The sequence below is a fragment of the Microcebus murinus genome, chromosome 15, assembly GCF_040939455.1.
Source record: "Microcebus murinus isolate Inina chromosome 15, M.murinus_Inina_mat1.0, whole genome shotgun sequence".
NCBI lineage: Eukaryota > Metazoa > Chordata > Mammalia > Primates > Cheirogaleidae > Microcebus > Microcebus murinus.
The window spans coordinates 63,043,494-63,067,993 of NC_134118.1; the positions used below are offsets into that span (position 1 = coordinate 63,043,494).

Below are 24,500 nucleotides of genomic sequence, written 5' to 3' on the forward strand. Positions count from 1 at the left end.
ATTTTAGTAAAGAAATGACGAGACAATAAAGCAGCTTTCCCCATTAAACTACCGTAGCAACTAGGCCTCCCCGCGCTGCCCTCAACAGGGAAGCGGGAAGAGGCAGTCAGGCACCGATGGCTCTGTCTCCTCACCTCTCCGTCGGCGCTCCCGGAGCCCGCCTGCGGCCCACCGGCTCTGTGACGCCCGAGCGCAGCGGCGCGAGCCCGGCGTGCGCCCCCGCCCCTGCCGAAGCCCCTGCGCCTCCCGCTGCCCCTCCTCTCCCTTTCCGTCCTCTCCGCCTCCGGAAGCGCGAGTCTGCCGCACCCGGGCCGCGTGCAGGGCTGCCGGAGCGCCTCGGCGCGTGCGCGCTAGTCAGGGCCCCAGTCGCGGGCGCCGCTTGAGGGGCAGAGGCCTCGGCTCGCGGGCGAGCGTCGCGCGGGCGCTGCTGCGTCCCCGGCCGCGGCGCGCCCGCCAGCGTCCTCTCCGTTCGGCATCCGTTTCCCCCTCCGGAACCCAGGCGGCGGCGAGCACTCGGGGTTGGTATAACGAAGCCTGCGCGGGAGGCGGGAAGGAGGAGCCCGCCGGGGCCCCTGCCCTCCGCCCAGCCACCTCTCAGCCGGGCCGGCCCCTCGGGCGGCCGGTGTAACTACAACAAAGGCGTCGGGGCCTGCGGCCGGCGGGTCGCTGGGGCCGGAGCAAAACGGCCTGTCCCGCCCCCCAGACGAGTGCGGGGTGGCGTGGGGCCTTGGGGCCGGGATCGGCTTTAAGTAGAGTTGTGGTGGCGACGCCCACAGAGCTGTGACTGCTCCCGCCCATCTCCGCGTACGCGAACCCCAGGCCTGAGGAGCTGTCATTTATCTTCTGCTGTCTCCCGAGGTCAGGAGGGGGTCGCGAACAGAGCCTCGAGTTCTGGAAAACAGGTGGGCTGAGACTGTCATGCACCAAGTTGGATATCTTATTGAGGCTTTTTTATACTGTTTATCTAACTTTAAAAATGTGTAGTGAAAGCACTGGTATTTCTATTGGCGGTTCTGCATGAGCTATACAAGTGATGTGTGTCCAAGTGACTCCCAGGCAGCTTTGGCAAGAACCTGTCTTGATTGAGCACCAGAGAATTATAATGGTCTTATGAACTGGCCTTTAATTTTATCCTTTCCCAAAGTGCTGTGAAGAAAATCTTAACTACCTTGTTAAGCCACCATTTTCTTGCTTATTCTGTAAGTTGAGTCTCACTCACTTTGAAGTGAAAGTTATCAAAAGGATTGCTTAGTGGATGGGATTGTTGGATAAATTTTACTGTAAATTAAGTTAAACCACCTGAGTGTTTAAATCCTTATAATATCCCTATCTTTTGGATACTATTAACCTAAATTTCACCTGAAAAATCTCCCAGGCACCGGACTCTCTGTACCACCTCTCAAGAACTGCTACAACTTAGGGATGCAGGTGGCTTACAACTCTTGGGGACTGCGTGACTGTACTGTGGAAACAGAAGGAGATGGTTCTGGTGTGTGTGTGTGTGGAGGGGTGAGGGAGGAGAACAGGAAACTATCAAGGAAACCAGGTTGGAAATGAGGTGATTTTCTGCCTACCTAGCAAGCAGAGAGCAGAACCAGGGCTCAATCTTAAATCTCCTAACTCCAGACTCCTTTGTCAGGTAAACATTGTTTGACTGTTTGTCAGGTCCTCCTTTATGCACTGAAGGTTATAAAGATGAGCACAACATCAGGAGCTCCAGTTTGGTAATGAGACAAGTGTAGAGGAGGGGAGAAGAAAAAAAGTTCCTCTATACTCTCTTAGGTTCTATAGCTGGGGCTCTGGAAATTAAACTGATAACACAGATTAACAGGAGAAAAGGCATACAAATTTTATATGACATTAATTTTTACAGACACAGGCCTTTCCTAGGAAAGAAGTGAAGACCCAAAGAAGCTGATAGGCCTGAGAATTTCTATACAATTTTTAACAAAGGACAGTAAATTGTGGAAGCATGACAAAACAAAGGAAAAAAGGGTTTTAGACCTCTAGGGGTTGTATACTGTGGGAAAGTAAACAGTTCTTTCTGCAGGCAAACCTCTGAGAGATTGCAAGTTAGGTTCTAGAGCACCACAATAAAGCAAGCCATGTGAATATTTTGGTTTCCCAGTGCATATAAATGTTATGTTTACACTATACTATGTTAAGTAAGTGTACAATAACATATCTAAAAAACAATATACATACCTTAATTTAAAAAATACCTTATTGATAAAAAAAGCTACATTGTTGATAAAAAAAGCTAACAATCCTCCGACCCTTTAGCATGTCATAATCTTTTTCTTTTTTTCTTTTTTTTAAGACATGAGTCTACCTCTGTTGTCTGAGGTAGAGTAACGTGGCATCAGCCTAGCCAACAGCAACCTCAAACTCCTGGGCTCAAGCAATCCTTCTGCCCAGCCTCCTGAGTAGGTAGTACTATAGGGTGTACTACCAGGCCAGGCTATTTTTTTTTTTCTTCTGTTGTTAGTTGTCCAGCTAAATTCTTTCTATTTTTAGTAGAGATGGGGGTCTTGCTCTTACCCAAGCTGGTCTCAAACTCCTGACCTCAAGCGTTCCTCCAACCTTAGGCTCCCAGAGTACTAGGATTACAGGCATGAGCTACCACGCCCGGCCAAGTCATAATCTTTTTGCTGGTGGAGATTCTGCCTCCATGTTGCTGGCTGCTGAATGATCAGGGTGGTGGTTGCTGCAGGTTGGGGTGGCTGTGGCAATTTCTTTAAGACAACAAAGAAGTTTGCTGCATCAGATTGACTCCTCCTTTCATGAAAGATTTCTCTGTATCATGTAATGCTGTTTGATAGTTTAGGGATACTTTGGGATTAAGACCTAGTTCAGGGTTGAGAAAGATCATATATCCTCCTAATGCAGCAGCCCAACAAGTGATTCTCCAGTCTTTGCTGTAGAGTGTTTAGTAACCTGGGGCTCAGAATCTTAGAAAGTAGCCCATTCCACTTTTGAACAGTACTTACGTTAAGCTCATGACAGGTTTTGTAAGCACTGCATGTATTAATGCAACTTCTACCTTGGAACCACAAATAAGAGGCCTGTAATCTTTTTGCATATTACAGTCCTGATAGGAAAGTATTTGAACATATTTGTAGTCATTATTTTTACTCACTATGAGATCTTTGTTCTTTGAACTATTTATCATGATTTAGATTCTAGACTCTTCACTCTTTCCTTCTAGACCCAGAAGGAAATCTTCATTCAAGAAATCATTTGACCACGTAGAATATAATGCAACTTGTTTTAGCCTGTATACTGCTATTCCGATATGACTTTATAAATACTAGTTTTTTGGTTTCCAAGTTATACTTTTGCCACGTGGTGAGTTTCAGATCTTTTTCAACTGAACCTTCTTTTTTTAAGCTGAGGTCTTCAATGTACCTTCCCTTTTTACCTTCCTCTATTCTGTATCTGTGCAATTATTGTGCTATTATTTTAGCTGTTCTGGAATATCTCTCTATCTAAGATTTTGGCTTATTAATTTTACTCTGCTTGTTTCAATGTAGCATAATGATTAGGAGTGCTGATTCTGCAGCCAGACTGCCTGGTTTCCAGTCCTGACTCTACTTTCTAGCATTGTTATCTTGAGTGCTTCACCTGTCCATCTCAGCTTTCTTTTATTTACAAGTTTGACAAATCTCAAAGTCATAAAAGGCAGACTTGCCACAAACTAGTAATGGAAATTGGTCAAGTCACTTGGATGTGCCATGCCTTAGTTTCTTCATTCTTTTTTTTTTTTTGAGACAGAGTCTCAACTTTGTTGCCCAGGCTAGAGTGAGTGCTGTGGCATCAGCCTAGCTCACAGCAACCTCAAACTCCTGGGCTCAAGCAATCGTCCTGCCCCAACCTCCCAAGTAGCTGGGACTAAAGGCATGTGCCACCACAGGGTCTCACTCTTGCTCAGGCTGGTTTCGAACTCCTGACCTTGGCCTTTCAGAGTGCTAGGATTACAGCCATGAGCCACCATGCCTGGCCGAGTTTCTTCATTCTTAATGCAAGGGGGTTGAAGTCTTTTCCTTTCAGGATTGTTAGGGAACTGTGAGGATAGGGGTTGAGAAGAGGATTATTAGCGCTAACACTTATGCACCATACACCATCATGAGGAACTTTAGCTGGGTCTCATTCAAGGTTACCAGGGATCACTAAGAGGGAAATTCTTGTGCTGTGTCATACATAAAAATCAGGCATGCTGGAAACATTTCAAGTTTAGCGACTTACAGAATTGTCACTCTCCTTGCCAGAAATACCTTTGGAATTCATTATTTTGGGAAAGAGTTTGGTCACACGGTCAGATTGGGATAGTCACTGGTTAATTCAGAGTTCTAAATTCTTGTTACCTAGGGTAATGCTTTTTAATTTACCCAGGGTAACTGGCTTATTTAATTTGTGACACCAATGAGATTTGTTCCAGTTTACTTTGTTAGAGGAAAACTGCTACGTGGCACATAACATCCAGCAAAATGTGTGTCAAGCACTGGCATGTATATCTAATGTTGACTGTACAAACTACTCTTTTTAGCAACAGTTCCTAAAATCATACTGCTAAACAGGTCCCATTTTTCTTTTAAAAGTTTTGGGAGGGTTTTATCTTGCCCACTGTTTGCCATCAAATAAATCATAGATAACACAATGTGTAAAAGCAAAAAAAAAAAAAAAAAATCTCAGTATCTAATTTTATGAAGGACCATCCTGAGAAGCAGAATAGAACAGTAGTTAATAACATGATCCCTAAAGTATGCCTGCTTTAGAATCCTGGCTGTGCCCCTTGGTAGCTGTGTGACTTTTGTAAGTTCTTTCTCTGCTTCAGTTTCCTCATTGGTAAATGAGAATGATAAAACCTTAAAGCTGCACTTGGAGCAGTGCTAGCGTGTAGTAAATACTCAGTACATTTAGCTATTAGTAGTAGAATAGCATATTGCACTAATACAAGTGAGACTGACTTATGCTAGTCATTTTATTTCCTTAATATTTAAACAATTTATTAACAGTGATATGGATTGGAATGATTTGGATGGTTGATTTATATTTTTAAGTTTTTTTTTTAACTGACTAGAAAAACTTAATTTTTTCTATCAGTATATTTCTAGTAATATCAAAAAGAGACATTGTCTGTTAATAAGTTTATATAATAATATACTAATTCTGGGCAAAGCTTTCATAGCAACTTATAATTCTGTTATGTCTTAGTAAAATGAAAATTGCTCTTTCATTATTCTTAGTATCTCTTCATTTCTTCAGACATTATAATTAATCATCCACTTTTATAGTTAAATAATTTTCTCTGATATCAGTTTCTTCAAATTTTAAGAAAACATTCCTTCCTTATTTTTAATTTAAATTACAACATTTGTTAAACTCCAGATCCTGATTCATTCCAGTATGGCCTTAATCCACTAGCAGAGCAGAATCTGTCCAGATAATGTAATATTTTTTTTTTTTTTGAGACAGAGTCTCTCTCTGTTCTGTTGCCCAGGCTAGAGTGAGTCCCGTGGCGTCAGCCTAGCTTACAGCAACCTCAAACTGCTGGACTCAAGCAATCCTTCTGCCTCAGCCTCCCGAGTAGCTGGGACTACAGGCATGTGCCACTATGTCCGGCTGATTTTTTTCTATATATATTAGTTGGCCAATTAATTTCTTTCTATTTATAGTAGAGACGGGGTCTTGCTCTTGCTCAGGCTGGTTTTGAACTCCTGACCTCGAGCAATCCGCCCGCCTCGGCCTCCCAGAGTGCTAGGATTACAGGCGTGAGCCACCACGCCCGGCCAGATAATGTAATATTACCTGTGACACTTAACACTGTCTCTAGTACCACCCAAAGTTTAAACTTCCATTCCATCTTCATATATCCATTATAGTACATTACCTTTTGATGACAGTTTCTCATATCCATAGACCAGTGGCATTTCAAACCCTTCATTGAGACCCTCAGTAAGAAATAGTTTTTATATCAAGGACTAGAACACATAATGCATTTAAGTAACAAACAAAAGTTTCATGAAATGTTACTTTTATGTTTAATGTACTCTTGATTATTATAGTATATTCTACTGTTTTCCTTGGTTTAGTGATTGATGTGACCTACTGAATTGATTTTACACTGGGTTGTGACCAGAGCAAAGTATTGCTCTGGGCTATGCTATGAAACCATTTGCAGGTGGCAGAATCAAGTTTTGAGCCTGGGTGTGTCTGACTCAGTTCTTTTTCAAACGCTGAGCAGACTTCCATTCATCACTTATTTGCTTAATTTATGGCACAGACACTATTATGGAAATACAAAAAATTCAGTGGGATTGGTTTTTTTTTTTTAATAGATTAACTCTTCATTTCTACCTCTTTCCCCCCTAATTTTTGTTTAAATGTAGAAATTGTATTATTGATCCAGTATAGATAACAATTTTGTATTCTGTATTTTTCAAGTTGATATGTCATCTAAGTCAGGGGTCTACAAACTTTTTCAGTAGAGGGTCAGATGGCAAATATTTCATCTTTGTGGGTCATAGGGTCTCTGTCATAACTCCTTAGCTCTGCAGTTGTGTGAAAGCTGTCAGAAGCAATACCTACACCCATGAGTGGGGCTGTGTTCCAGTAAAACTTTATTTACAAAAACAGATAGCAGGCCAGATTTGGTCCATAGATAGTAGTTTGCTGATCCCCAATCTAAATAATTATTTTGATGGAATCATACTTTTCTATACAAGTTTTTTCAATATTACAAGTAATGGTGTAATTAATACCATTTCGCTTTTAGTGTTACATTCTTAAGATGAATTTCCAGAAGTGAAGTTACTGATTCAAAGGGTTTATAGTTTTTAGGCTTCAAAAATTAATTAAAGAGAGACAAGTTTCAGTTTTTATAAATTACCTGAGAGAACAGACTTTGATTTCTATGTGGATAAACAGGATGCCTAAAACCTTATTAAGTATCTTTCTTTGAGGATTTGGGAAGGAGGCTGTCAATTTGAATTTTAAAATGTGAAGAGGATATTAATCTATGCTATGGAAAGTAATACATTTTTCATTTTAATATTAGGTATAAATTTTATATTCTGTTTCTTAAATTTTAAGATCTACTTACATGTGTTAGAATTTAAAAACTCACTCATATTTGAGTTAATCTTCACTTAGATTATAAAATATATTAAATTTCCTTGAACATTGTATACCATTTGCAAACTTGATTAATAGTACAATTTTTTTATTATATTTGATTTTCTTAAGTACCTCAAACACCTGACAAGGACACTTAAAATCTTACAAAGTATATCTTCCTAATCACTTAGATACTGTTTATAAACGTACTAAGTCTAAACTTACTGAATTAATCATTCAGATTCCCTGAAGCATTTAAAAATAGATTATAAACAGTTAAATTTTTATAAATCTACTACTTTAGAATCTCTTAAATTCATCGAAGCCTCAAAGACAGACAGAATTATCCAATGATGATAAAATGTATTGCCACACATACCTGAATCTATCATATTAACCTATCATTTTAATAATAATACAAGTTTGATTAATTTCAAAATCATATCTGTACTTGTTTTTATATCTTTCTTAGGTTGCAGGGCCACTTAAGCAATTAAAGGCTGCAGAGTATTATGTCTGGTTTAGAATACAAATTACATAATCTTTTACCAACTGATTTGTTATAAAATAGAATTAATTATAATATGAACCTAGTAAGCACATAATTGCATTGTTGGCTATATATTATCATTGGAGCATAGCTTTTCCTTTCCTTTAACATAGTTCATATGATTTGTCACTCTTAGATGTCATCATGGACTCATGGCTGTCCATAGAATTATTTTTTCATTTTTAGGTACTTTTTTTTCTTTCTTGTTTTTCAGTGCTAAATTGTCAAAGTTGAGCAGTGGAAGCCCCTTTAAATGGATTCTTTGTTTCATTACCACTACCCTAAGCATATTTGAATATTGTGTTTTCTGGCAACAATAAGAGGCTTCCAGCTCTTTTTCTTTTGCTCTGGAAATGGAATCATCTGCCTTCTAGGGAGTCCTGGGGTTTTTTATTTTTTAAGTGGATAGAGAATACTATTAGAGGTCCAACTCTGAACTCAAGATTATCAGTTATAGATAATGTACACTGCTGCTTAGATCATTGTAACAGCAGAGATAGAAAGATATTTTTAAAGGTTATGTCTTTATAGTGATGTTTCTGATTTAATTTCTACTATATGAAGTATTAAAATATTTTAAGTAAACTTTAATTTTTTATCATTGTAGTATATACATGAATTTATAGGTCAACTAGTAATTTAAGGTCTATAACAAAAACAGTGGTCCCTGCCCCACGATAGGCAACTACTTTGAACATTTTTATCCATTTCTTCTAATATTTAACTCCTTGTGTCTAAATAATATGCCTTGATTATTCTATTTTAGTCAGCTGTTGGTTTTGTGTTATGAAATCTCTTATGACAGACCCATTTTAGCATAGTGACACATATATGGTCTTCTCGTGTCATCTTCTGTGTCTGATTGTATTACAGTTTATGATTAAATACTCAGAAGTTGACTCCAAGCTACCTATGCAACCTGTAAATGTGCCTTAGTGTTTTTGTTCCTGTTTAAGAAGGTACAGCAGGAATTTTTACATTTAACAGAAGTTATCTCCTCCTTTCTGGTCCTTCTTTACTAACTGCAGCAAAGGAGCAGAATAGGATAGCAAGAACTGAAATGTTAAATCTTCATTGCACTACTTCTACTAGAATAATGTGTGTTTGGGCTGGCTTAGCTAATCCTAGAAGGTTTTAACTCCATTCTTATTCTAAAATCTTATTGTACTTAATTTATAGAAGGCAGATTTTCCTTAGGGTTCCACTTGCTATCTATGTTTGTGATATCCTTGCCTTGATGATCTATTATTATTTTCTTGTGAACTTAAACTATTAGACTTACTTATATTTCAGAAAATTGGCACAACTTATTATTACCCTGAAAGCCACATCGTTACTTCACTGAGTTTTTTGGTTTTGGTTTTGTTTTGTAATGTTTCTCTTTATACATTAATCAGATTTCTTAGTTTGAGAAAATTATGTAATTACTATATAAAAATGAAAAGCATTTGCAAATTACTGTTTAGTCTGATAGTTACATTTTATTCCTTTGCAGATATATTTTTGCCATCATGGATCGGTTCGAAGATATATCAGATGGTGAAGTGGACCATTCTTTCTTTGACAGTGACTTTGAAGAAGCAAAGAAATGTGAAAGTAACTCAGTTTTTGACAAGCAAGATGATGACCCTAAAGAGATAATAGATAAAGATACAGAAAATGTAAACTTGCAAACTGGAGTACAAACAAAGGAAAATCATCTTACTGAGAAGGGAAATGAAAGAAAAGCAAAAGTCCCCCTAGAAGACCACCCAGTAGAGAATGATACTACACAAACCAGAAGTTCTTTATCATTGACGACTCCTTCAAGATCAAAAAAATTTTATGATTCTACAACAGGACATAAAATACATATTCCAAATGCAATCCCCAAAATTGTAAAAGAAGGTGAGGATGATTACTACACAGATGGAGAGGAAAGCAGTGATGATGGGAAAAGGCTCCATGTAAGGTCCAAGTCAGCTAAACTGTCTAATAACTTTAAAAAAAGTGTTAGTAAAAAGTATTCCAAAACTAGTTCCTCTTCCTCTTCTTTATCTTCCTCATCTTCAAGTTCAGATACAGATGGTTCAGATGCAGGGTGTGATAACTGCATATCTGATTCACAGCCATCATCAAAGAAGCATGTATCTACTGTGACACGTTTTTCACCAAAACATAAAGATAAGCCAGGAATAAAATCAACAGAAACACAACCTTCAAGTACTAAACCAAAATTTGGTGGGTACACTGAGGAATCTGAAGATACTGTGACTGATGTAACTCCTTTATCAACTCCGGACATCAGCCCTGTTCAGTCTTTTGAATTGGGTGCATCAAATGATCAAAAAGTAAAAGTTAAAAAGCAAGAAAATGTGAGTCAAGAAGTATATGAAGATGTTGAGGATTTAAAAACTAAATCAAAATATTCAAAATCAGCCAAAAAAGAAAAAGAAAAACATGGGCCCAATCTCACCACAAAGTCTTCAGCGTTAGATTCCAATTTAGACTCCCGGTGTAAACAAAAAGTCTTACATGACACAATGGACCTGAATCATCTTTTGAAAGGTAATTAAAAAAAAATTGCATATTATTATATATTAAGCATAAATATTAAATGCTATGAATTTGTATTGATTTTTCTAGTAGATAATTTTTTATTGTTTAAGATGATTGATATTATAAATAATTTACCAAATATTCCATTTTAGCACAGAAACAATCTGCAATATCATTTGTATTATCAGGTAAGATATATACTGTAAAACTAATCAAGTAGGACTAGAGCCTTCTCACTAATTTTATATTAGTGCCTTCCAAACTCAAAATGCCTAGAGGGAACAGATGGATAAGATAAATGAGACAGGTGGAGCCAAATGTTTTCCTACTTTTATAAGAGATACAGGCATGTTTCACTTTCTTCTTTAGAAAGGAAAGGCAACAGCACTAAGATTAAAATGATCTGATGTGTTGTCTTCATATCAGGAAAAGTGACAAGAAACTGGCAAAGAAGCATAAACATAGGAGTCTATTCAGATTTTAAGTTAAAGGTTAAAAATAATCACCAAGGGCCCAGCACAGTGGCTCACACCTATAATCCTAGCAGGATTACAGGGAGGCTGAGGCAGGAAGATCCCTTGAATTCAGGAGTTCAAGACCAGCCTGAACAAGAGAAGACTCGTCTCTACTAAAAATAGGAAAAATTAGCCAGGCACAGTAGCATGCTCCTGTAGTCCCAACTAGTCAGGAGGCTGAGGCAGGAGGATCGCTTGAGCCAGGAGTTTGAGTTGCCATGAACTATGATGATGCCACTGCACGCTAGCCTGGGCAACAGAGCAAGACTCTGCTCCCTCACCCCCACCCTAAAATAAAAATAATAATAATTACCAATTGATGAAATAGCATAAAGTTTTCATTGTTTTAAGATATAAGGCATTTTTTAATTAGAATCTTTATTGCTTTATTTCTGTATCAATTTATTATTATTTCATTTTTAGTTTGAAAGGAACAGAATATTCCAGGTGAAATCAAAGCAACTTTAAACATTATCTTTAGATAGTTAATATAACTGTAAAAATATTGGACTTACAACTCAGATGAGGATAAATTTTTAAGTCCATTCTCTGCCTTCATTTGAAATGTTGAAGAATGTGTTTTTAGCTATATAATTTACATATGGTGGCAATGTAAGGGCATAAATAAATACCTTACTTAGCCAATTAACTTGTATTATCAAGTTAATAAAGTATGTTTAGGAATAGTTCACCCCTGTGGATGTTCCTTCTTTTGTAGGTTTTCTTTTCTCTTTGCTCTAATTGTACCTATTGTTTGTTTAGTGTCTCTGAAAATTATACTCTTGGTATTGGCCATCACCAACTAAGCCTTTACCCCATATATCTTTCCTGATTAATGCTTATTAAATCTCTTAAAACTTTCAGGATTGAAAAGTGTTGTATTCTTGCTCTCTACTTCTTCCCATAACAACCAGAGTGGCCTTTTAATAAAGTAAATTTAAAAACGAAAACCATATATTGATTCTACTAATTTCCTTCTTAACTTTTCAGTGGCTTGCTTTTATATTAAAAATGAAATCCAAACTCCTTATCATAGCCTAACAGACTGTATATCGGTGATTCTTAACCCAGGCAGTACATTAGCATCACCCAGAGGACTCTTAAAACAAATAGTGATTCCTAGGCCCCACCGGAAGGGATTCTGATACAGTTGGTCTAATATGCTATTGATGAGAACTGTGCTCTACAGTATGTTCTTCAAACTGTTCGTTCATTCAAATAACATAGACTTTCTGAACAATTTTTTCTGTGGAATATGCCACATCTTGGATTCCTTTCTTCTTTTGTTCTTTTTCTGCCTTCCTTTCCTATCTATCTACGGATCTATCAATCAATCTGTGGCATCATTTATGCTATTGATGAGAACTGTGCTCTACATTATGTGGATGTTGTCTACCTCTCCAATTTTATGTCGTATCACTGTGCTCCAGTTACACTTCTTTCAAAGAATTTGAATACTCTCAAATTCTTTTCTATTTATGGAGTATTTGCACTTATGGCCTTTTCTCTCTGTATAGGCTGCTTCCCCCTATTTCTCAGGTCTCAGCTTATATTACACCTCATCAGAGAGACAACTTCTGAGCATCCTACCTGTGGTAGCCTTACAGCCCCCTACCAGCCTCAGTCTCACAAAAGTCTATTTCCTTCCATAAGAATACTTACCAGACCCAGGAATCAGTACAGTTTGTTTGCCTGTGTCTCACATTGAAATGTAAGCAACATGAAGGCAGGATCTTATTTCTTGGTGGAATCCCCAAATATAGTAAGTATTGGTACATAATAGACAATATTTGTTGACCGAAGGGACTTTTGGGAAGCTGCTGCTGTTGCACAGCTCTGCTGGTCAGGAAATATATTTCATATGTTTCACTGAAATATTTCACTGAAATACCCATGCATCTTAGATTTGCCATCTGAAATATATAGAATAAGTCTATGCCTACTTGTGCATTATAGTCTTTAAAACATTTGATTAATATTCCTCTTTAGGTAAAATCTGTAATTTTTTATTAAGTCTCCTATTGTAACAATTTCCACTTTTTTCTTTTAAATGTTAAGGCCATTTTCCAGCCTGTATGTTCATTAGTTAAGCTGGGTTGTGTGATTCATCATGCAAAGGCTGCATCAACTTCTCTTCTGGATCTCCAACACCAGCCTAAAGGCATTAGCTGACAGGTTACAAACTTTTGGGCCTTAGGACCCTTTTACATTCATAAAAATCATTGAGGACCCCAAAGAGCTTTTGTTTATAATAGGTTATGGTTTATATATAAAAATATTTACCATATTAGAAATTAAATCAGATACTTAAAAATATGAATCCATATAATAGTAATAAACCCATTATATAGTTACTATATAACATAAGTATTATGTTTCATGAAACAGCTATATTTCATAAAAATAAGTGAGTTTGCTAATCTCTAATATCTGGTTTGATAGAAGATAGCTAGATTCTCAAATCAGCTTCTGATATAATCTGTTATGCTATATTTTGTTGGCTGAAGTATGTAAAGAAAATCTCTGTGCACAGAAAGTGTGATTTAAAAATGGAGGAATATTTTAACTACTATTTAATAACCTTTCAGTTAATTGTGGATTTTTTTCCTTTGATACCACAAGTAATAGTTTCTTGAGTGTTAGTTGTGTTGAACCTGAAATTAATCTCAATGTACTTTTCATAGTCTATTATATTAAAATTTATTGATCTTTCTTATTTTGAATGTATCTTTTTGTACCCATGTGTGGCTTTGTAACAAGTTATTTGGAAAATATTGTTTAACCAAGCTTACAAATGTTTACTTATTTCATAATGCACTATACAATTTTTTTTGAGACAGAGTCTCACTCTGTTGCCCAGGCTAGAGTCAGTGCTGGCGTCAGCCCAGCTCACAGCAACCTCAAACTCCTGGGCTCAAGCAATCCTCCTGCCTCAGCCTCCCGAGTAGCTGGGACTACAGGCATGCACCGCCATGCCCGGCTAATTTTTTCTATATATTTTTAGTTGGCCAATTAACTTCTTTCTATTTATAGTAGAGACGAGGTCTCGCTCTTGTTCAGGCTGGTTTTGAACTCCTGACCTCGAGCAATCCGCCAGTCTCAGCCTCCCAGAATGCTAGGATTACAGGCGTGAGCCACCGCGCCCGGCCATAATACACTATACAAATACCAGAAAGCTCTTAGGAAGCTGTCAAACTCATGGTGGCAGATATCAGTGTACCAAAAATACTAATTTTTGCTAAAAAGCTCAAATTGTATAATTTGCAACAAATACTGTTGAATGTTTTCCATGAAGTGACAGAATTGTTCTTGACAATACTATTTGTAATGCAAAAATTGGACAGTGGTTGAAACTAAATCATAAAACTCCATCTCATGAGATAATGCAGTGTTCACTAATATTTTATAATAATTTATATCTTGATACATTTGCTTTTTTCTTGTGTCAAATTTCTATTGCTATATTCATTGCTCTCAATTTTTACTATGACTTATATGTGTTTAAAAGTAGCAGCCTAACATTAGGCATTATAAAATTTTCTTACAAAATTAGGTTAAAAAAAGAATGAAAGATAAATAAAAATGTATAATATGACTTGTAGATTTTATATATGTTTTTAAATAGTGAGCTTGTTTGACTAAATCGTAATTTTTATTTTAAGGGCCCACTGATTCATTTTTTAATTTTATAAGTAGTATTTTTTTTAATTTTTTAAATTTTATTTTTAATTTTTATGGGTACATAGTAGTTATATATTTAAAGGGTACATGTTTTATTTGATACAGGCATACAGTGTCAATTAATGAAATCAGGATAATTAGGATATCCATCAACACAGACATTTATTGTTACTTTGTGTTACTTTGTGAGAACATTCAAATTCTACTCTTTTAGTTATTTTAAAGTATACCCTAACTTATTATTGATTATATTCAGTTTGGTTGTGCTATCAGATATCGCTCACTCTATCTATCTATATTTTTGTACCCATTAACCATTCCCATTTTATCTCCCAATCCTTGCTACTCATCCCAGCCTCTAGTAACCATCATTCTATTCTCTGTCTCCATGAGATCAGTTGCTTTTAATATTTAACTCCCATATATTGTTGAGACCACGTGGGATTTGTGTTTCTGTGCTTGCTTTATTTCACATAACATAATGTTTTCCATCCATGTTGTTGCAAATGGCAGGATTTCATTCTTTTTGTGGTTCTTGCCCAGACCAATGTCCATTACCATGCTATTTTGGTTACTATAGCTCTGTAGTATAATTTGAAGTCAGGTAATATGATTCTTCCAATTTTGTCCTTTGTGCTCTGAATGGCTTTGGCTATTCTGAGTTTTTGGTAGTTCTATATAATTTTTAGGATTATGTTTTCTATTTCTGTGAAGAATGTCATTGGTACTTGATGGGGATTGCATTGAATATGTAGATTGCTTTGAGTAGTATGGACATTTTAACAATATTGATTCTTCCAATCCATGAGCATGAAATATCTTTCCATTTTTTTGTATCCTCTTCAATTTCTTTCATCAGTGTTTTGTAGTTTTATTATAGTTTTTCTTAAAGAGATCTTTCACTTCTTTGGCTATGTTTATTCCTAGGTATTTTATTTCATTTGTAGCTATTATAAATGGGACTACTTTCTTGGTTTCTTTTTCAGATTTTTTACTGTTGGCATATGGAAATGCTACTGATTTTTGTATATTCTTTTTGTATCTTCAACTTTACTGAATTTATCACTAGGAGTAGTTTTTTTGTGGTATCTTTAGGTTTCTCTAGATAGAATATCATATTGTCTGCAAACAAGGATAATTTGACTTCTTCCTTTTCAATTTAGATGCCTCCTATTTCTTTTTCTTATGTGATTGCTCTAGCTAGAACTTCCAGTACTATGTTGAATAACAGTGGTGAAAGTGGGCATCCTTGCCTTGTTCCAGATCTTAGAAAAACGTAAGTACTATGTGATTTCACAAATTATAAGCCCCATAGTATCCTAGGAATGAGGGCAAGAGAGGGGACACAAAGGAGAAATTATAGTCTCAGCCAAAATAAAAATTTAAAAAAACCCTTCTTTTAGGAAGAAAACACTTGACTCTTAGAACTGTCAAGTTTTTTAAAAAACTATCTGTAACAGAAAATAATCTGATTTCTGAGTTTTTTCTTCAGGGTCACCAATGATTATCTAGGATGATTCTGAATGCAAGAAAGAGAAATTCCTAATGAAACAATATTTCCCATACAGTAGGAAGCCCAAAGATAGATCAGGCTTCAGGGTTGATTGATTCAAGGACTTAAAAATGTCGTCAGAGACCCAAGTTCTATCATCACTCCCTTCCTCCAGCCCTGGTGATAGCTTCATTCTTAGGCTGCTGGGAGATGTCTGCAGCAGTTTTCAGTATTTGTATTCATGCGTGACAATGTCCAGAGAAAGGGAAACTTTCTTTTCCTCTGAGTCTCTTGGAATGAAGGAAACTTTAGAAAGAAGCACCCACAGTTGACTTCTACTTATGTCTCATTGCCCAGAATTGGGTTATACCCTCATTCTTGAACTAGTCATTGGCCCCTACTCACCCTGGAGTTAGGTATTGGAGTTGGGAGGAGAGGGAGTCAGCTTTCCTGAAGGATATGATTTCATGGGAAAGGGATAGATATCTAAAAGAAAAAAAAAAAATTAGGATCCAGGTACCTGTAGTCCCAGCTTCCTGGGAGGGTGAGGCAGGAGGATGGCCTGAGTTCAGGAGTTTGAGGCTATCTTGAACAACATAGTGAGATCCTGTCTCTTAAAAAAAGAAAAAAAAATACACACACACACACAAATCAGGGATGTTAATTAGGAGGGAAGTAGGAATGTATGCTAATTGGACAACCAACCTTGTTCATTAGAGCTTCTCAAACTTTAATATGAATACAGGTCACCTGTGGATCCTGTTAAAATGCAGATTCTGGTTCAGCAAAACTAGGGTAAGAGCCCCATTAGCTACTCATTTAACCAGCTCCCAGTGGTGATACCAATGCTGCTAACCCAGGAACTGTAGTCTGAATATAAAGACACTAAGCAATTTGGTTCCATTGAAAATAAATACAGCTATTCCTCAACTCTTTATATCTAATCCATTTTGGAAACTTATGTGGCTATAGAGAACCTATGTATTTTCAAGTATTAAAGGGGAAAAATAATCTACCTCAAATTCCTGAAAAATTATCCACCTCAAGATCTCAACTATAATTAAATCGAAATAGTTTTGAAGTGTTCAGCACTGAGGCTGAGCTGAAATGTAGAAGGAAAAGTTTTTCATACTGCTGCACAGTAGAGAACCCCTGATCTAAGAGGCTTGCCAGTAAGTGGGGCTCGGGCCTTTAAGGCACAGGAATAAAGGTGGCATTTTGCCAGTTAGTGTATCTGTTATTGGAGTCCATAGTGTAACATAACACCAAAGATTCTTTCTAATAATAAGGCATTTTAAATACTAATTATGACTGTTAGTCCATTATATAAGGTATTTCTATAGCTTTTCAAAATTATTATTCAAGCTCAATTTACACAATGAAGCTTTTTAGATCCAAGAATAATTTCATAAGTTTTCTTTATTTTCTCCCATATAAGTCAGCTGCAGTCACGGTAGATGGAGACATATGCATGGCCAGGCCTGTGCCTTTTCTGCATTAATCTCTCAGTACACTTTATCACTTTCAACTTCTATTAAATGGGCGTGTCTAGGCCTCTTTAGCTCACCTAATTTCTTCACAGCCTTTTTCCACTTTCTTAGATGATAAATTCTCTTAATGTGGAGGAAGGCAACAGTGGTAGAGAACATGTGATCCTATCGGAGAACAGCTGAAGAAGGGATGCAGCGTACTCTCCATGTCCTCTCAATTTAAACGTTTTCACAGGCTTAAGGACAGATATTTCAATCTAAAAGAATCAAAAGGCTCAGAATCTAGTTTAAAGAGAGTTTTTATTCTAGTGCAAAGTTTGAGGACACTTACCTGGGAAACAGATTCCAAAGAATGGAAGTCAGTGTTCCTAATTGTAGATGTTTGGGATCGTTTATACAGACAAAGTTCAGGGAAGCTTAACAGAATTTCAGCATCTTTCTTTTCTTTCTTTCCTTCCTTTCCTTCCTTCCCTTCCTTCCTTCCCTTCCTTCCCTTCCTTCCTTCCTTCCTTCTCTCTCTCTCTCTCTCTCTCTCTCTCTCTCTCTCTCTCTCTCTCTCTCTTTCTTTCTTTCTTTCTTTCCTTTTGGTGGGGGACAGAGTCTCACTGTGATGCATCAGCCTAGCTCACAGCAACCTCAAACTCCTGGGCTCAGGCAATCCTCCTGCTTCAGCCTCCCAAGTAGCTGGGACTACAGGCATGCGCCACCATGCCTGGCTAATTTTTTTCTATATATTTTTAGTTGGCCAATTAATTTCTTTCTATTTTTAGTGGAGACTGGGGTCTCTCTAGCTGTTGCTCAGGCTGGCTTTGAACTCCTGACCTTGAGTGATCCTCCCCCCGCCTCAGCCTCCCAGAGTGCTAGGATTATAGGCGGGAGCCACCTTGCCCGACCTTCAGCATCTTTCTATAAGAGGCTTAATGCATAGTTATAAAGTCTGATTATACAAGGTGGTCTTTTTCTTTCAGGATATGTAACATTCCATACTGAAGATGATAACAGTCTTGGGGTCTTTTGTGCCATCTGTTCTGAGTTAAGTATAGGACTATAAAGAACGCAGTTAATGTATAACAAAGATTAGTGATTAGAATGGGAGGAGATCTTCTAGCTCAAGGCTGGCTGATTTGAGGAATTTCCCACTCCCACCTCAAACCTGCCTTTGCTATGTAAATGTTGAAAGGGAATGGTTGGAATTAGATCTTTGACCTTGAGCTATAAATCCGTGAGTAGGCACAGAGGGCACTAGAAAATGGAGTAGTAAACAGAAATTTAGACCTCAGGTTATGGCATGAATCTCACATATTTGGGGAACATTGAAGAAATTAAAAAGACTAAATTTCAAGGTGTGTCATACGTTGTATAGATAAAATTAGGTCAGGATCTGAAAGGGCAAAATTTAAAACATTTTAGAAATGTAGGGCTTCAAAATTTATCATATAGACTCATATAGACCATAATCACTACAGGATATATTTTGAGAAGAAAAATGAATATAAGAGAAAGAAATGGGATAAAGGAAGCATTGATGAGCAAAGAAACCGGCTAACTTTTTTGCTAAAATGATACCAACAGGAGAGATTGAAGTGCCTTGTTCAAGTACAGATCCTGTTGTATTCTGTAAGGAGATGCCTATACTGAGCAGAAAGCTACTAGCATGACTTAGCTGGCAGCATGTTTTATCCTTTCTTTCTAGCAAGCTATGGGAAATCTCAATACCCTCTGACCATTACCAACCATTACCAAATATTTGAGAAAAGCTAAAATCAACAGAGAGTGCACCATGCACCAGACTCATAAAGAATGCAGTACTTATAACTGTTGAAGAGCAAGCTTGCAAGCTTGATTTTAGGATCTATGAGGACAAAACTATTTTCACTAATAAAACTAAGCCTTGATTTGCTTTTTACATTCTCCTGCTGCCATTTGTGTACAGTGGAGTTTCCCAGGGGCTACCTGACAGTAGCAGCACAACAGAGTACAGACACAGCTATAAGAAACCGGCTGCCTTCTATCAAGCCAGCATTAAAAGATTTGCAAAATGGCTAAACTACCACTCAACTAGTTTTTTTTATTTTTTAAAAACGTTAACATTTAATAAGGTTTATTTTTATTTTTAGAGGAATTAATATCTTTAAATTTTTCACTTAATTTCTAGCATGGTAAATATTCATAGATGTAACCTGTATAAACATTCTTCGGGGTTCTTAATCTTTAGGAGTGTAAAGGAATCTTCAGACCAAAGCAAGCATTTAATAACTTCTGGAAGAATAGAACTAGAATAGATGATTTTAGTATTCACAGTACTACAAAATTTCAGAAAAAAATTTAGAGAAAAAAATTATTTAAACTTAGTCAGTCTTCCAAAAGAGAAAAGAATGAGAAAAAAGAAATAGCAAAAAATATATATTTTTTTAAAAAGTAAGATTGTAGGAAAAGTGGTCAAACAATATAATCAGATGGTTTTAACTTATCAGAAGATGTCATCAGAGTGCATTAAAAACTTAAAGCAGAAATATTATTTAGCCTTAAAAATGAATGAGATTCTGACATATGCTACAACAAGGATGAGCCTTGAGGCCATTATGCTAAGTGAAATAAGCCAGTCTGTAAAAGATAAATACTGTATGATTCAACTTAGACAAGGTACTTAAGAATAGTCAAAATGGACTAGTGGTTGCCAGCGGGTAGGGGAAAGGGCATGGGGAGTTGCCATTTAATGAGTAGAGTTTCAGTTTTATAAGGTGAAAAGAGTTGCAGAGATGAATGGTGGTGATGGTTGCACATTATGAATGTATTGAACACCACTGAACAGCACATTTAAAAATGGTTAAAATGGTAAATTTTGTGTTCTATGTATTTTACCGTAGTAAAACAACACACTAGCCCTTTCTGATAGAGATTCTGTTGTGCCAACTATAGGTGCTCAATAAATTCCAGTTGAATTGGGGAAAAAAGTAAAACAAAGTTCAACCTAAAAAGACATTTAAGATAGTATAGGAAGAATGAAAATAAGGGCTTGGAAAAGATAGGCCAGGTATATCTTCTTTAACAAGGACAATGTAGAACTATCAATACTATTAGTGTGCAAAATAGAATTCAAGATGTGAAAAGCATGAAAAGGGACAAAGAAGGGTGTATTACATTAGTAAATGAGCCAAATACACCAAAAAGATAATGCCATTGATTTGAAATGCATGATAAAAGCAAAACAACTAGACAAACCCACAGTTCCCGCTAAAGATTGATAATCAAAAGCAGACAATTGTGTACTGCACTTGTGTACTGCACTTGGCTTGGCCCACAGATATTTTGTTCGTCACACAGTGTTTTTTTAAAAGTGTTGAAATTAGCAGAAAACTTGGTTCCTAATTAAAAAATAAAAAAAATAAAAAAATAAAAAAAAAAAATAAAAGTGTTGAAATAATCGGTTACTATTGTTGCATGACAAATTACCCCAACACCGGGGGGATAGAGAGACTCAAAGGTAGGGGTGATTCAAACACCTAGAATAATCTGAGTACTTGTTTACTCACATGTCAGGTGCCTAGACTTGGGACAACCTGAAGATCAGCTATACTGACCAGAGGGCTCACATGTGGCCTCTCCTTTTCCTCTTTGTTTCTTCTCATTTTCCTCTGAGGAAGCTTCAGAGTAGTTGGATGTCTTACATGGTGGCTTGGGGTTCTAAGCACATGTGTTCCAGGAAACAAGGCATATACCTCATCACCTTTTACGACTTAGCTTCAGAAGTTACACAGCATCATTTTTCCGTGCTCTATTTGTTGAAATTGTCATAACCCCCACCTCTAGATTTGAAGTGAAAGGGCATAGACCCTACCTCTTAATAGGAGGAGTGTTGAATAATTTATGGACATATCTTAAAATCTCCTCAGTCTCACTTCTAGCCACACATTTATTCCCATTCCCCCCATATGGAAAAATACATTCCCTCTTTCCAAAGATGCCCCTAACCTCAAGATCCAGGATATAAATCAGGTCTGGGGGCAGGTGATATTCTTCAGGTGTGGTTTCTCAGTTACAGCTCTTTGAGAGCTTTGAGAATCTTCTACTGGGAGAGACTAGGGGTGAAAAGTGTTATTGAACCCACAGGGGGGTTCAGTGTTGTTCACCACACAGAAAACCAATTGCTGAGATGAGGATTGTAAAGAAGAAAGGATATATGGCAGGAGAGGTCCACTGGGAGGAGGGAGATATCAACTGCTCCAAGTCCATTTCCCAGATCAACAGGATCGGGGGTTTTCCTGGAGGTGAAATGAATAATGCATGAGGGGAGTGAGCATCATTACCTATTTGGGGTATATTGATAGATGTAACCTGCATAAACATTCTTTGGGGTTCTTAATCTTTAGGAGTGTAAAGGAATCTTTAGACCAAAGCAAACATTTAATAACTTCTGGAAGAATGGAACCAGAATAGGTGATTTTAGTATTCACAGTACTATAACATTTTAGAAAAAAATTGTTTAAACTTGGTCAATGTGCAGAGCACGTAAGAGCAGTGAGAAATCATGTTAATACATACGTCCCACGATCAAAAATTGGCAGATAAGTCCTTCCCTGGGTGGGGATTTTGGTATTATAATGAGCTAGGACTTAATATTGTTTCAGTCTTTCAGCCTTGTGCACAGGTTTAATGGGTCCTTGGGCACAATCTGTGGTGGAGTATGGCTTATCTTGTCTTCTCTGGACAAGCAGATGGTGTAAGTCTTTGTAGTTATGACAGCAAGGAGGCTCTGCCGTTTCTGGGGAAAGAAACTCAAAAGGGAGTGCATCAGTGCAACAGAAAGTTACAAAGTTCTGGTCAGCAAATCTTACAGATACTCTGTCTCAAAAAAAAAACAACATTGTAGTTACTGAAAATTGTTGTAATATGGAAATTTTTTGTTCACTTTGTAGCTTTTCTGCAATTAGATAAAAAGGAATCGCAAAAACATCATTTTGATCAGCCTCCAGTGGCACCTAGGAAAAACTACTCTTTCACAAGAGAAGAGGTGAGACAGATTGATCGGGAAAATCAGAGGCTTTTGAAAGAACTGTCAAGACAGGCTGAAAAACCAGGAAGCAAAAGTATAGTTCCTGGAAGATCAACTGGTCATCCCCCTAGGTTGTATCATAGTGCTCTCAACAGACAGAGAGAACAGCAAAGGATTGAGAGAGAAAATTTGGTGAGTAACTGAAATATATTAGTCATCAAAGAAAATGCATTTGCACTGATTTGTAGGTCCAGCTGACAGGAAACCTAAATACAACCACATTTTCAAACTTAATTATTACATAAAAGCAGGTATAGATATAGATGGCATGAAATACTTGATAAGCTATGGATCTGAAAGATACAATATGTTTTGTATCCAAATGTCAGATACAGTGTATCTTCTGTAAAGTATTCAGTCACTAGCTAAATCTCTTTCACTTTATTGTATCCTGGAAAGCTAAAATAAATTATGTATCATTTATTTTAAAGAATGAATACATCCGAATAGATCATATTGGTAGACTACTGCTTGAATTATGAAACATTGATTGTTACAAATTCTACAGTTAAACTTTGATATTCTAAAAGAATACATGAGAACTTTTGAAAATTTTCACATTTAAAACTATTATACCATATTGTTTTCTTTATAAAATTCAGTTCTAATAGTTGCTGATATTTACTGAGCTCTTACTAAATACTAGGCATTGTTCTAAGATTCTTCCAAATATTAGTTTATTGAATCCTGACAATAATTCTTTGAGGTAGGTACTATTCTTACCCACATAAGAAAAAACTGAGGCCTACAGGGCTGAAATAATTAGCCCAAGGGCACAAAGCTGGCAAATAAGTGGCTGAGCCAAGATATTAAACCCAGGTAGTCTCTTAAACTAAATCTCTTAACTAAAATTAGACCCTTAATGAGCATATAAATTCAGAGTTAAGATAATTTATAAAGCTATTAAAATTATTAACACTGTTTCCCAAATTAACCCTCATTATGTTTCATCACTGGTATAGTTCCATTTAACTATATACTTACCTGAACTTGTAACAACTCTTTTATATATTTCTTTATCACCATTACTAACCCCAAGAGTTGAGGAGCTGGGGTATTATATTTACAAAACATGGTAAAGTCTTAAACCCTCAGGAGGGTTACCCTGAATGTGGTGAGGAGTAGGTAATAAAGCAAGTTGAAATGAGGTGATGGATGATAAGTTACATGATAGTTTCTGCATATCACCTTAGCAGTATTCAAGGTTCATTTATGTTTTATGAAAATTTGAAATTACTCTATGTCACAAACATTTGGGTTTATTTTCTTTGTTTTTACTCTCTCACTCTGGCTCTAGAGCCTATCTTATTTTATTTAATAAACAATTACATAGTGCGTACTATTTTACAAATCTTAGATCATTTAATCCTCATAGCAACCTTATGACATAGTTACTATCGTTATGGAAGAGAAAATGAGACACTGAGTGGGACATAGGACTTGCTCAAAGGCAGCCTGCAGGTGGCAGAACCTGGATTCAAATGTAGTTATATGTCTTTGGGGCTATTTTTTGTTGTTTTACAGCTTTATTGAGATATAATTTATATATAACATAACCATTTCAAGTATACATTTCAATGGTTTGGAGTATATTAATAAGTTGTAGTAAAATAATAATATATAAACCAAATTTTACCATTTTAACCATTTTTAAGTGTACAAGTCAGTGGCATTAAGTACATTCACAATGTTGTACAACCGTCACCACTATCTACTTCTAAAACTTTTCCATCACTCCATACAGAAACTGTGCTTTTAAAACAAGTCTCCATCCCCCCTTCCCCTTAAACCCTGATAGCCTCTAATCTACTGTTTCTATAAATTTGGCTATTCTAGATACGTCATATAAGTGGAATCATACAGTGTTTGTTCTTTTGAGTTGGGCTTATTTCACTTAGCATAACATTTTCAAGGTTCATCCATGTTGTAGCATGTATTAGAACTTCATTGCTTTTTATGACTAGATAATATTCCATTGCAGGTACGTGTCACATTTTGCTTTTCCATTCATCTGTTGATGAATGCTAGGATGGTTTCCACCTTTTGGCTATCGTGACTAAACATT

The 24,500-nt window shown here is 36.8% G+C and overlaps 2 protein-coding genes across 3 annotated transcripts in view; one reads left to right on the forward strand and one right to left on the reverse strand.

Annotated features, from left to right (window-relative positions):
- The window catches only part of SNX25 (sorting nexin 25), a 115,152-nt gene extending 114,953 nt beyond the window's left edge, over positions 1–199 (reverse strand). The window contains exon 1 of the mRNA XM_076010679.1: positions 135–199. The gene's annotated coding sequence lies outside the window, so the exon portion shown is untranslated. The remainder of the gene's footprint in view (positions 1–134) is intronic.
- A 113-nt stretch (positions 200–312) lies between these two features.
- CFAP97 (cilia and flagella associated protein 97) overlaps positions 313–24,500 on the forward strand; it is a 36,014-nt gene continuing 11,826 nt past the window's right edge. The window contains exons 1-3 of one of the 2 annotated variants that reach the window (XM_012784925.3): positions 313–518; positions 9,162–10,213; positions 22,299–22,567. In XM_012784925.3, the coding sequence (XP_012640379.1) occupies positions 9,178–10,213; positions 22,299–22,567 (1,305 nt within the window). In that variant the 5' untranslated portion in view covers positions 313–518; positions 9,162–9,177. Of the gene's footprint in view, positions 903–9,161; positions 10,214–22,298; positions 22,568–24,500 lie in introns of both variants that reach the window. The other variant, XM_012784924.3, reaches the window with a different exon arrangement.